Below are 14087 nucleotides of genomic sequence, written 5' to 3'. Positions count from 1 at the left end.
CTTTATCTTTGTAGAATACTGAAAAGTAGATAATGCTCTTATAAAAATAAACTGGTAATATGATAGATTCTGAGATAGAGGTTCATAATGTATCTTAAAATATTAGAGGGCTACAGCAGGCTAATTACTTCAGATTAAAATGTTGTTTTTTCCTTAACAGACCTTCCTGATGTAAATGATAAACAAAGCCAAGCCATAAATGATCTCCTAGAAGCCATATATCCAAGTGTGGACAAACGAGAATATATTATTAAGCTAGAACCCATAGAAACTAATCAAAATGCAGTGTTTCAATATATTTCGAGGACCGATAATCCTGTTGAAGTCACAGAGTCAAGCAGTACTCCTGAACAAACCGAAGTTCAAATACAGGAAACTAGCACTGAACAGTCAAAAACAGTACCGGTTACAGATACAGAGGTGGAAACTGTAGAGCCCCCTCCTGTTGAGATTGTTACAGATGAAGTTGCACCTACATCTGATGAACAACCTCAGGAGTCGCAGGCTGACTTGGAAACTTCTGACAATTCTGATTTTGGTCACCAGTTGATATGTTGTCTTTGTAGAAAAGAATTCAATTCTAGACGAGGTGTTCGCCGTCACATTCGAAAAGTACACAAGAAAAAGATGGAAGAACTAAAAAAGTACATTGAAACACGAAAGAACCCAAACCAATCCTCTAAAGGACGCAGTAAGAATGTTCTAGTTCCATTAAGTAGGAGTTGTCCAGTATGTTGTAAATCATTCGCTACAAAAGCGAATGTAAGGAGGCATTTTGATGAAGTTCATAGAGGACTAAGGAGGGATTCAATTACTCCTGATATAGCAACAAAGCCTGGGCAACCTTTGTTCCTGGATTCTATTTCTCCTAAAAAATCTTTTAAGACTCGAAAACAAAAGTCGTCTTCAAAGGCTGAATACAATCTAACTGCATGCAAATGCCTCCTTTGCAAGAGGAAATATAGTTCACAAATAATGCTTAAAAGACATATGCAAATTGTCCACAAGATAACTCTTTCTGGAACAAACTCTAAAAGAGAAAAAGGCCCTAATAATACTGCCAACAGTTCAGAAATAAAAGTTAAAGTTGAACCAGCAGATTCTGTAGAATCTTCACCCCCTTCCATTACCCATTCTCCACAGAATGAATTAAAGGGAACAAATCATTCAAATGAAAAAAAGAACACACCGGCAGCACAGAAAAATAAAGTTAAACAAGACTCTGAAAGCCCTAAATCAACTAGTCCGTCGGCTGCAGGTGGCCAGCAAAAAACCAGGAAACCAAAACTTTCAGCTGGCTTTGACTTTAAGCAACTTTACTGTAAACTTTGTAAACGTCAGTTTACTTCCAAACAGAACTTGACTAAACACATCGAGTTGCACACAGATGGAAATAACATTTATGTTAAATTCTACAAGTGTCCTCTTTGCACTTATGAAACTCGTCGGAAGCGTGATGTGATACGACATATAACTGTGGTTCATAAAAAGTCATCTCGTTATCTTGGGAAAATAACAGCCAGTTTAGAGATCAGAGCTATAAAAAAGCCTATTGATTTTGTTCTAAATAAAGTGGCAAAAAGAGGCCCTTCGAGGGACGAAGGAAAACATAGTGATTCAAAACATGATGGCACTTCTAACTCTCCTAGTAAAAAGTATGAAGTAGCTGACGTCGGTATTGAAGTAAAAGTCACAAAAAACTTTTCTCTTCACAGATGCAATAAATGTGGAAAGGCATTTGCCAAAAAGACTTATCTTGAACATCATAAGAAAACTCATAAGGCAAATGCTTCCAATTCACCTGAAGGAAACAAAACCAAAGGCCGAAGTACAAGATCTAAGGCTCTTGTCTGGTGAGGAACAGTTACAGAGTTTTGCTTTTTTCCCCCCATCGAACTAAAAAAAAAAATCATTTGACCATAATTTATAGCTGATTCCATTTTAACATGTTTGCTTCCATATATCTCATGGCAATGGGAACTGCAAGAGTAATGTGCATATTGCATTTACCTCTTCAGTGACCTTTATTCCAGTGGCTTGGGAACAAAAGTTAACTTCAGAACTTATCTTCCACAGGACAATGCAATGTAGTTATAGGTAGATGGCACAGGGTCAGTGCTTTCCTTTTAATGTTGTAAAATATATACATTTATACTGGCTTATGTTTACAATAGAAGTCTTCTGTTTAACTAACTTTGCACAGGTTTAATTTGATTCAGTGACTTAGTCTACTAATTAATGAATTGTAGGAAAGTTAAATATATTAGAATGAACTTGTGAAGGCGATAATTATAGGAAAAAATCTTTTGAGGCACTGTAATTATTGTAAAAATTAATCTGTGATGGCTAAATAAAGTGCTGCACTCAGAAAAAAAAAAATCCCCGAATTGAATTAAAAGTGATTAGCATTTATCATTTACTTTTAACATAGTGCTTCCAGGCAAAGGGGGAAAGTTGGTAAATAGAAGTTTGGATTTTTTTTTCCTTCTCCTTGGGAGTGTGTGTTAGTTACTGTTTTTTAATTTTGATCTATGGAAACAATGCTTATTTAGGTCCCAAATGCTTCCCTCTCTTTTTAATAAACTTTTTGGTGATCATTTTAACATAGTTAATATTATTAACTAGGGTTTTTTTTTTTTTTTTGTGGTTGTGTGTTGTAAGAAAAGTAAAATTCATATTTGGAAGAAAGAAAAATACTACTATTTTTTTTTTGAGACAAGAGTTTTGCTCTTGTTGCCCAGGCTGGAGTGCAGTGGTGCAATCTCGGCTCACTACACCTTCTGCCTCCTGGGTTCAAGCAGTTCTCCTGCCTCAGCCTCCCAAGTAGCTGGGATTACAGGCATGAACTACCACGCCCGGCTAATTTTGTATTTTTAGTAGAGATGGGGTTTCACCATGTTGGTCAGGCTGGTCTTGAACTCCTGACCTCAGGTGACCTGCCCACCTCGGCCTCTCAAAGTGCTGGGGTTACAGGCATGAGCCACTGTGCCTGGCCAAAAAATACTACTTGTTAAAGAAGGTTTTGGAACAAATGTAGATTTTTTAAAAATGCAATATAAAATGAGTAGACTCCCTATACTTTTCGCAAGTCTATATATATTTTAAAAGTTCACCTTCTATACCTGTGTCCCTTGTATTAAGGCATTTAATGTATTTAATGAGTATTAAATTAGTTTCAGATTCAGGTTCTAAAGCAAAATATTAGTTTGAGTGCTGTGAGGGTTAAATGTTGTGGTTTGATTATCACACTTTTTTTATTTGTGTGGAAAACTTGAGATGAAACCATCTTTTAGAAGTAATTTACTGTTGCATAGTTTTAAAAACAAGGTTTTATTAGTAAACTCAAAAGTGTTCATTTATTCCCATTTCTCCTCAGATAACTTCAAGTGATGTACGAAAAGGTTTGGAGTTCATTTTTGTGGAAAGACTTTAAATTGGTGTTAGAACCACTAAACATCTTCAAATGGTACTATGAGGAAAAAAAGAAAAACATTTTTCTAAATATTCAACTATAACTGCTGTTTCCTGACTAAAATAATAACCATCTAACCACTTGTTTCTAAGGCACTGCCTATTCCAGCACTTTCAAGTAGCTGTGACATTACATGTCATCACAGTCCATCAGCTAACCACCCTTGACCTTGTGCATTTGGTCTACAGTTTCTACAAAAATGTTACAAATTTTGTTTTATAAACAATTTGTTGATTAAATGATCAACAACCTGAAGAAAATATCAATTTTTAATTGACAAAGACTTTATATCTTAGTGATTTTAATTTTGTTTCTCTTTATTTGGCAACATTTCATCTGAATTGTATAGATACATGATTTTCTAGTGAGTGTATGTTAGGAACAAAAGACAAAATAGTATCAACACATTATAAATATTTAGCTTACTAAATATTTGTAATTATTTTTACATCCATTTATTTCTAGCTTGTTCTCCAGCACTTAAGTGTTTGAAAGTTTCATCCTAAAATATATACTACAGGAAAGTTGCAGTTCATTTTCATGCATGGATCATTACATTTTTCACTTGTAAACGTAGGTTTTTATGAAAATTAAACATTCCCCTATTTTTCTTTAAATTTTATACAAAGCACTTTAATGATAGATGCAACCTTATTTTTCAGTTCCTATTTTTTTAAAGACCACACATTTACTAATGTTAATATGAAGGTAATAAATAGCTTACTGATGTTTTATGGATGCAGACAATCCATGCACAACCACTTCTTATGATACTAGTTTATTTCCTTAAATATTGCTACAAAAGGAAGATGCGGGTGTAAGCCCTGATTTTTTTTTCTCCCAAGAAAAATCTTAAAGGACCACTTTAGATAATATTTGATTCCTACTGTAAAATTTAGAAAATGATGAATTCTTGTCCATTTTTGTAATCAAGATTTTAGGAAAAACAGAAGTACATCTATCTTTATGAAATTTTGGGCAGGTTTTTGTGTATCAATATTTTGTACTTTTTAGGGAATATTTTATTTTTTAGTTATTTGTGTCAAATTATAAAAGGTACAGCAGAAAATATACCATGTTTTTATATAGGTTCACACCTGTACTTAGGAGGGACCCTGTCCATCTATATACTTTTTGTATAAAATTTTAAAATGTTAAAGATCCACAAGGTCTTAATAAAATGATTCTATAGCTAGAAAAACATTTACCTTCCCAGTGCTTTGCACTAAAATATACTGTGAAAGGAAACTAGAAAGACTGTAACTATTGCTGGAAATGTTCTATATTGAATGTACATGCTCTTGTTGGAAAAATGTACTATATGTGATGGAAATAAACCAGACTCGAAGTTATTTCAGCTAAATGTGCTTCAGCAAAGGTGCATTGGTTGAAACTTAAATGTTTTATTATCAAATTTAAACTTATTCAGTGACTATGAGCAGCTACACTTGAATTATATTCTGATAGTTTTATTTCTAAGAAATAGAGTAATAATTTCTCTTTAATTTAAAAACAGATTTACTTTCCCACATATTGAAAATTTGTACTTATAGCTCTAACTTTAATAACTAATAGTATAATATATTTAGGGAACTAAATGTGTAGGTGGTATTTCATTTATAAGCCATCTTCATTAGTTGCACATTATTAAACCTATATGTTTGACTTTTGCAAGGTGTTATCTTTTATGCATTCCTACACACAAGACATATTCCAAAGATGTTTTCCAGATAAATGCTGATAACCCCTGAAAAGATATGAGGATTCCTAAAAAGCTTGGGGTTGCTCTTTGCAGCATCCTCTCATTTGTATGCCAGCCTTTCCCTCTCTGCTTGCTTGTTAAATACTATAGAGAAGAAAGAAAAATTGATGTTGGAGGAGGGGAGCCCATTGCTGGAATTCCCTTACTCTACCCACCTGTTTCTACAGGACCATTCACAGTGTGTCTCCTCCATAGTAATTCTGGGGCCACAGAATAGGAATCTAGAGGAGGAAAGAAATGAGAGTTCCAGGGCTGTCAAAAGATTTCATCTGGGTCATGTAGGAAAAATAGCACTGTGTCAGTACTTGCCTAAATTAGAGAGATTGGAAACATTTTATCATAATAGCTGAATTAATGGATAATGGCATATATAAGAGAAGCTGAACTAGGACCAGTTTAGAAAGGTAGAACAAACAAGTGACCAGAAAGTATTGTTCTTCATATTCCTTTCTGGTCTTCATCCTTCCTGATTTGACTTGAGCTCTGTCATTTCAGGGGCTCAGGCTTAAGGCTCTTGAGAAGAGGCCTAAGAAGTTTGTGCCAGAAGCTTTTCTGCATGTAGGCTACATAACACATATTTAGGTGGCTTTGTATTGTTATAGTGAGGATTAAAGCACACAAAGAGCCATCAGAAACTGCTTATTTTATATAAGACCTATCTGGCTATAAATTATATCTACCTTTGCTGCTATTTGATCAATTAAGAGTTTTCCTATAGAATTCAACTTACCTTCCTTCCTAAAGACACCTTCCATTCCTAAGTGTGGTGGGAGAGGAGAAACAACAGGTGTAGGTTGCACTTCAACTTTATAAGTTTGAATAGTGCAAATGAGAGCTGAAGTATAGCTGACATTGGGCAGGTGTTCATTAGACATGCCTTGAATACACAACAACCATTATTTTTTTTTTTTGGTTTATGTCTCCATTCCCTCCCCCTCCCCTTTACTCTTTAAGAAGAAAACCTTTGAAGAATGTACGCATTACCCATTCTTATGTTTTAGTTTTTTGTCTAGTTTCATATATGTGAATTAAGTTTTTGGTTGACACAGGTTGCTTTAGTTGTTGAAATGTACCTTCAGATTTTTTAGGAATGTATTTATTATATTACTTTATGGTCAATAAATAGTCTGTTCTACTCAGTTTGCATTAAAGAGCCTATGGGTGCAGTAGTGGGGAGTTAATGATTTTGCTATGGCATGAGGCTGTGGGTATAGAAAGAGGAGTTTCCCTATAGGTGTTATGGTAAATACATGTGGATATAGGTAGAAGTGACTATCATTCCCTGTTGTGAAGTTGCAAAAGATCTCTTCAAATAGCATGACTTCTGAAAATGAGATAGAGATGCTTCAAAAATTTTGGAAATTATGTTTCCAGGTTTCCTGCAGTGACCCATTGAAGTATTCTAGATCCTTAGTTTGGAGTTGGAGAAGTTATTTTTCTAATGGAATCCATAGATGATCAGGATTATGATTTAGCCATGGCTTTCAGTTGATCTGAAGCCAAGCTCTAAGATATGTGCAGCAGGATATTGGCTGTGCTGTTAGACAAAATCCTTCTGTACTCTGTGCTATCCTTTCATCTCTCTTTGACTTTAAGAGCTAAAGGGATCCTTGGTATTGAAAAGGAATAAGGATCAGCAATTTCAGGAATAGCTGTTCTGTGGTTTTTGAGGCATTAAACACATGGTAGAATGCAGATTAAAAACATGTCTCACTTAAAACCTACAATTATTTTGGCTTTTCTAACTTTCCAAATTCATTTCTCTTCTCCTAAATTGTTTCTATACCCTAGTCCTCTGAGCTTCCAGCTCCTACCTTGCCTTTTTTTCTTCTAGTTTATAGAAATCATTAGTACCAAGATAGCTAAAGTGTTTTTTGGAAGGGTAAGAGTGTGGAAAATGCAGCTCATTTCCTCCTGAATCTTTATCGTTCCACACCAAATTTGGGAGGCTTATTATTTTCAAGCCTCTTCCTCTACATATTTTCACCACTACAACACCACAAACAAAAAGAGACCTAGCATACCATAGGTGCATCTGTTTGAGAAAATGCCGAAAGTTGGAGGTTTTGGTGTTTGTGTCCACTCAGCAGAATTAATTTGGTTGATTGTGTATTTTTGATGTCGGGGACTCTCTTGATAATTTTGTACGGTGCCTAGCACATTTTCATGTATACAAAGACACTTTAAATAAATATTTGATAATGGTATTAAGGCAAGTAAACCTTTTCCATCTCTAAATTGTACACCATGTATTTTGAGACTTCGAGTCTTAACATTTTGTCTTCTCAATATTGATGGATTTCGCTTGTTTTTAGGAAATTTCACCAGTGTTGTGTTTATAAAAAAGAAAGATAATTCTTAGTAATAGCTAATAATAATGAACATTTATGGCATGCTTGTTATATGCCAAGCACTCTGCTAAATCTTTACATGCATAATGTCCCTAATCCTACCAACAACTCTATGAAGTAAAACCTATTCTTTCATTATCCCTATTTTATGGAACAGAAAATAGAAACTTAGAGAAGTTCAGTGATTTACTTAGGTTCACATAGCTGGTAAGAAACTTACACTAGATCTGACAAAACCTGTGCCCTTAGTGCAACCTTACATTTGCACATTTTAGTATTTGCAAAGCACATTTACTACATTATCTTTTTGTCGGCTTAATGTAATGATCTGGAACTAGATTAGTTGGTGAAATTTTCGGATCCGTAAATTATTTCCTGTGTGAGACCTTGTGTAAGTTTACTCAAACCTTCTGTGCGTTTGTTACCTATTGGGGGATTATAGTTATCTATAATGGGGCTATTATTTCTTACCTCATAGATTTTTCTGAGGATAAAATGAAAAATACCTGTAATGCACTTAGAATAGTTTCTGGCATATCACAATAAATGTTATATAATATTGCTGTAAGTGACTTGCACAACGTATTCAAATATGGAATTTTTTTACCTATTTAAATGGATAGAAATTTATGCATTAGATGAGAGAATTTTATTGCTGCACATCTAATTTTATCTGCTGATTTTGAATTTAATTGGGACAGTGAAGGCAACCAACTATATTATTTGCTGCTAATTCTCTTCTAGTCAGGTATTAGTAGTATATCATTCTCATACATTTTTCATTTACTTTGAAAAAGACATTAGGGAGTTTTAAGCACGTTGATTTTCAGTTAGGCTTTGTTTTTATGGTTTCTCCCCAGAGTAATACATATGTCTCAACATTTGCATTAGTTATTTGTCTCATCACACAATAGTTTTACTTTTGGTCATGTGTAAAATACTGACATGAAGCAAATATTAATTGGATAACATTGCTGAAATATTTTGATGAAACAAAACTTGTAGCAATGTAGTACTACTTGAAAGGAAGCATTCAATTATGGAAATAAAAGATTCTTCAGGAGAGCACGATTTGGGCTGTATCAGAAATTTCTTTGGTGAATGTGTCATGAAGAGATAAAAAGAGAATGGCAATTATTAAAAGTCCTGTCAATGGTTGTCATTGGTGGCAGTACTCCACATTTTAGCTAAGGCCCTAGTACTGTTAAGTTATCTGCTGAGAGTTTACTCTCACACCTGACTGTTTTTGATCTGGCTTTTTAAATGATAAGGTGACGATTTTAGAAATGTCAGTGTTTAGGGACTAGTATAATTTGCATCTCCAGAGAAAACCTTGAGTCCCTAGATTTGGATGACTCTTTACATCCTGAACTTCAGATCTAATGTTGGTGTTCTTATACCTGTGCAGCTTCTTTATGTTTCTGATACTCAAGTGCTTGTGTCAGGTAGCGAGAACATATTCCTGGGATGCAAAACATTGTAATGTTTAAACAGTAGAATGTTGTGATTGAAAAAATAGCCAAAATAAACAAAACAACCTGTCTTTGGATGCTTGAGCATCCTATCTGGCTGTCCTGCCCTGTGTAATCTGGCAACATTTTCAGTACAAGAGTATGTAATGATGTTATGTTCAGATGAGAAATTATTATACCAAAATGAACCTTAGGTGCATTTAGCTTTCATTACAACTTAAGTTTTGAATATTGGATTTTAATCCTGTCTGTTTGTGGGACTCTCCTGAAAATAAATTAGCTCTGAGAAATAGAACTGTGGCTTTTAGTCAGACTTTCCCAGCTGTGCAAAGGTGTTTTTAAAAACAGTTGAAACTCTTCTTGCTTTGGTGTACTGAACCCTAAAGTACCTGCTAGTTGTGACTAGCAGCTTTTATTTTAGATGGACAGAAAAAGCAAAGAATACTTTTCTTCTAAGAAAAAAATAGTGAAACATTAGGAACATAGTGTGCACAAATGGTTGAATTACATGAACCACCCAGGACTTTTAGGGAAATAATTTTTATGTAGTTTCCTTCAATTTTGACATAGAAGTTGTTAGGGAGGAAGATGTTAGGGTAGTTTTATGTAAACTTCTGTAGGAGAGTAGCCATGTCATTTGCATGCCTCTTGCTTATTAGATATATATCGAATTCCTTGTGATGCAATGCACTGGGCATTTGTGGATGTTTGAGAATTTTTTAGCCTCATTCTCCTTTCTTTGTATAGGTAGGCTTTGAGAGGATGATAGGGTAATGAGGCCCATAGAGATTAAACAACAACACATTTAGTGAAACTTACGAATAATTTTCCAGACTTAGAAGTTATACTTTCCACAAAACATCTTCCTAGTTTTCTGATTTTTCCTTTCTTTACCTGGCCATCTTGACTAATCAGCTATTGTTTATTGTGATTCTAAGAGAACAAATTCACTTATTTCCCATAAAATTCAGCCACAAACCGATTTACACATATATAAGGGCAAGAAACTTTTAAAGGAGTTTTTGGTTTTGTTTAACTGCCCTGGATATCTTTTTAATTTCGAAGTGCACAACTGTAATGGTAGGAGATGTTAATTTTTAAGGTTCAGGATAGAGGCCCTTCTCTCTAGAACAGTTAACTAGTGGTAAGTAACACAGTGTTCAAACCACAAATGCTGCAAGATGGAAGTCAGATCCACAATGCTTGGATTGCCAGCCACCATCCAGCTTGCCATGTCATCTAATTGGAGGCGTGTGAGTGCATATGTACCCATAGATACAAATGTTATGTTATGCTCTTTTTTTGAGTTGCAAGCACAGAATTTTACTTGGTAGCTTCTAAGGGGAGTTTTATTAGACGACTTTATTTGGGGAAATATGGGAGATATGAGTGACCAGGCCTTATAGGATTCCAAGAGTAATTGTACAAATCGGCTTCACCATTCAGATTTCAACTAGGTAGGTGTTAGAAAATTAGAAAAAAAAAATCAATGCAACTCTAGTGTCTGGATGTTGCCCTCTGAGCAGCAGAAGTATTGCTTCTCTGCTGCTGTTAGCCCTTTTCGGACTCTGCTTTGTTTTGTTTTGAACAAATTACCTCACTTTGTATCTTCTCAATATGGTCTTAACTGCCTCGTTCCGCCCTCTGCTCTGTGTCTTTCAGCTACTTTCCCCTTCTGTACAGCTTGAGTTCAGTCTTCTATAAGAGGAAATCTAATAAGTCCAGTTAGATTCATTGCCTGTTGGGCAAATCTCTCATGTCAGTCCCCTTCATAGGTTGCTGGCCAGTCTGTAGATTGGCTGCTCTTGGGACAGTTGCTCTCTCTTGGTCCTGTCATTTGTAATCATGATGGCAGAGTCAGTGGCATAAAACATGGCCCTGGGCCCCATAGAAGGAATCTTTTGGTGGGAATCTTTTAAAAGACGATAGTCCTAAAATGTGATGAGCTTTCCAGTATACATGTTTTTCTTTCTTTTGAAAGGTGACAGAATGAAAGGCAAGTTGTGATCTTGACTGTTAGGTCAATGCAGCATCAGCAATCCTTTCCATACTGAGAAAATGTGGAAAATAGTCTTTTGATCAGTATCTGCAGTTCCTTTTCTAAACTGCCTGATGACATTTCCTTCTTTGGGTTTGTAGATTCATAGACAGCCTAAAGTTTTCCCTCAGAAAGAGCCATTACATTTTTTTTAGCAGCATATTAGGCCACCATGTCAGTTGCTGCTATTTTCCAGACATCCACAATTATGCTGCACAGTTTGAATTGGTGATTTAGTGAATCCTCAAAGTATTGTTTCTGCTTTTCTATTTGTGCTTTCCACATTTGGGCTTACTGTGCAATGGCTGCTTTATATCCTGTCATTCATTCCTTCAGTGACAGACACTATCGAGCATCCATCATGTGGCTAGCATCATTCCATTCTTTTGGGGGAAACAATCATATGGTGGTTAAAGCACGGATTTTTAAGAGTCAAGAAGACCTGAGTTCAAGTCCTGGCTTTTTTGCTTACTAGCTGTGTAGTGTGGGCAAGTTACCAAATCTTTCTAAGCTTCAATTTTCCTGTCTGTAAAATGATTATATTAGAAACTACCTTATAGGTAGGTTTATTGTGGGAATTTATAAAAGCTTAATGATGTGTATAGTGTACTTAGCACAATACCTGGCTCAGGGAAGAGCTCAGTAAATATTATTACTGTTGTAGTGATCACTGAACTTGTATCGGTTTCTTTCTGAAATACTTTCTAGCACTTAGCTTCTGGTTATCTTGCTTTGCCATTTGATGTTCGTTGCCTTCTTGTTGGCAATAATCCAACCGTTAAATGAAAAGTCAAATGTAACATCTGTGATAAAGCCAAGATACACAGAAGTTTATTAAGTTAGAGCACTTTGTTATTTTCTGGGCCTTTATGCTGGAGTTTGATGCCATTTTTGGTGGCACCTTTTGCTGATTGTTCATGAATTTGCTGACCTTTTATGATATTATTTTGCTTCTTCATGATTAATGTCTTATTGAACAATATGTAGTTTTGAATATTAAAACTCAGGACAGTTTTTTTTTTTTTTTGGTAAACATTAGGGTGTGGGTACAGGAATGTATTTTGAGTTTACAAGGAAGAATTGTCTTTTCTTTGTATCACCAATGCCTCATAGTGTACCTAGCACACAACAGTTGCTAAGAGAATGATGGAGGAAGAAAGAAGGAAGGCAGGAACAACACTTCAGTTATCTTCAGGCTTATCATTAGTCAACAGTCTGTCTTGGCTTTTACTTCTTTTCCCATTACATGATCTAATCTGTATAGCTTCTCTGCATGTGAGATTCCTCTTCATTTCTGGTTACTTATGGTTTCTGTTGCCTGCCTTCATTGTGTGAACCTTCTAGCTTCTGCCATTGCTACTAAGTAATAGTGACAGATTCAAACTCATGGTAGTGCTACATTGACTGTATTAGTATTAGCCCATATATAATTGCGTGCTATATGGGTGTGCGTTTAGTGATTTTTCTTGATAATTCTTAATACTTACCTTTTTAAATTCATACTTAATCTAATTCCGTGAAATGCAGCTCACCTTCCACTTCATGTTCCACTTCCAGATCCAAACAAAGCATGCCTACAATTGTAGATTGATTGTGCTTTCTCTCATTTACATAATCTTAAGAAGTGGAGTTGATTGGTTATCATTTCATTTATCCTTGCCTGCTTCAAACTTTTCACACTGTTCTTAAGCCTTCAACCCCATCTTTGCTTCCTTTATAAAAGTCAGATCTTGCTTATATCATGACAAAAAGTAGAGGACATTTGTTTTTGCTCTTTTCACATCAGGACTATTTTTTATCTTCTGTCTCTTCTTTGGAGGAAGAGCTGTTTCTCTGTTCCAAGTCCAGCACTTCCACCCTTGCCTGTCTACTTCACTGGACTTTCTTCCAACAACTGCTCCTCTTTACCCCTCCCCAGCTTCTGTCTCCCTGTCCACTAGCTCCTCTTCCTCAACCTACAAACATGCTCAAATTCCTTTCAGTCAAAAAATAAACTTCTATACTACCTTGAACCTAGTTACTGCCATCTAGTCTGTCAAAATTCCATGTGCTCTCATACTACCCTGTTTTAGTACTGATTCTGTCACATTGTAATTGTTTATTTCCTTGTTTTCCTTCTATATCAGACTGTAAGCTTCTGAGAAATCTGTCTCTTGATCATGGTTGATTCACCGAAGTCCAGGCTAGTTCCTAGTGCATTGTAGGCATTCAGTAAATATTTTTTGAATGAATGAATGAATGAATGAATGAATGAACAATGTTAGAGCCATGCCTATGCCATTCACTTTGTGAACCACCTGTAATTTTTTTCTACTCCTACATTTCGGTTGAAAGTTCACTTGAAGGTCACCACATAAATGTGAAATCTAGTGTCTTCTCTCTACATCATGCTTGACCTCTGCAACCATTAGTGCTTACAAATTTACCTTTTCCACACATTCATGGTCACGTATAACTGGGTCATTTTGGGCCAGTCTCAGTATTGCATTCAAAAGAAGCAGACAAGCCCTAAACCTTTGGAAAGTAATGAACTTCTGTAATGTATTAGTGAAATCTTCTAATGAGATAGAAATATACAATTACATAAAGCTCAGCAAACTTCAAATAAGTTCTCTTTACCCACCTTTCTTCCCATATCCTTACACAGCTTGGCACCTTCAATTTCTCTTTTGTAACAGTTCACCCAAAACTTGTACACTTTTGGCCAAAAACCCCTTGTCCCCTTTTTTCATCTTCTATGTTTATTTTTTTCCAAGAATAGATTATTCTTTCCAGTTTAAATCACTTTAGCCTCTTTTGGCTCCTTCCAACCAAGTTCTTTCCTAACCCAGTTATCTTACTCAGTATTTTAGAAGTCCAGGAGCATTGTCTTGATTTCATTTGGTTTGCCCTTACCAACTTTCTTTGCATAATTTTATTTAATCTTAATGCCTCACATCAGTGAGTATTCTCTGACCTCCTGGGTGTCTCCTTTCTGTGTCTCTGTGGTGCC

At 35.4% G+C, this 14087-nt stretch overlaps 1 protein-coding gene across 9 annotated transcripts in view; it reads left to right on the top strand.

The window, feature by feature from the left end:
- Positions 1-14087, top strand: part of ZNF800 (zinc finger protein 800) — a 48603-nt gene that overhangs the window by 17653 nt on the left and 16863 nt on the right. For 6 of the 9 annotated variants that reach the window (XM_063667804.1, XM_063667805.1, XM_054497021.2 and 3 more), the window contains one exon: positions 161-1853. In XM_063667804.1, coding sequence (XP_063523874.1) covers positions 161-1853 — 1693 coding nt within the window. Of the gene's footprint in view, positions 1-160; positions 1854-3376; positions 5137-14087 lie in introns of those variants that run through there. The other 3 variants (XM_054497024.2, XM_054497025.2, XM_063667806.1) reach the window with 1 other exon arrangement.

Source organism: Pongo pygmaeus, chromosome 6 (assembly GCF_028885625.2).
Source record: "Pongo pygmaeus isolate AG05252 chromosome 6, NHGRI_mPonPyg2-v2.0_pri, whole genome shotgun sequence".
Classification (NCBI taxonomy): Eukaryota; Metazoa; Chordata; class Mammalia; order Primates; family Hominidae; genus Pongo; species Pongo pygmaeus.
This window is presented reverse-complemented; position numbering and strand designations above follow the sequence as displayed.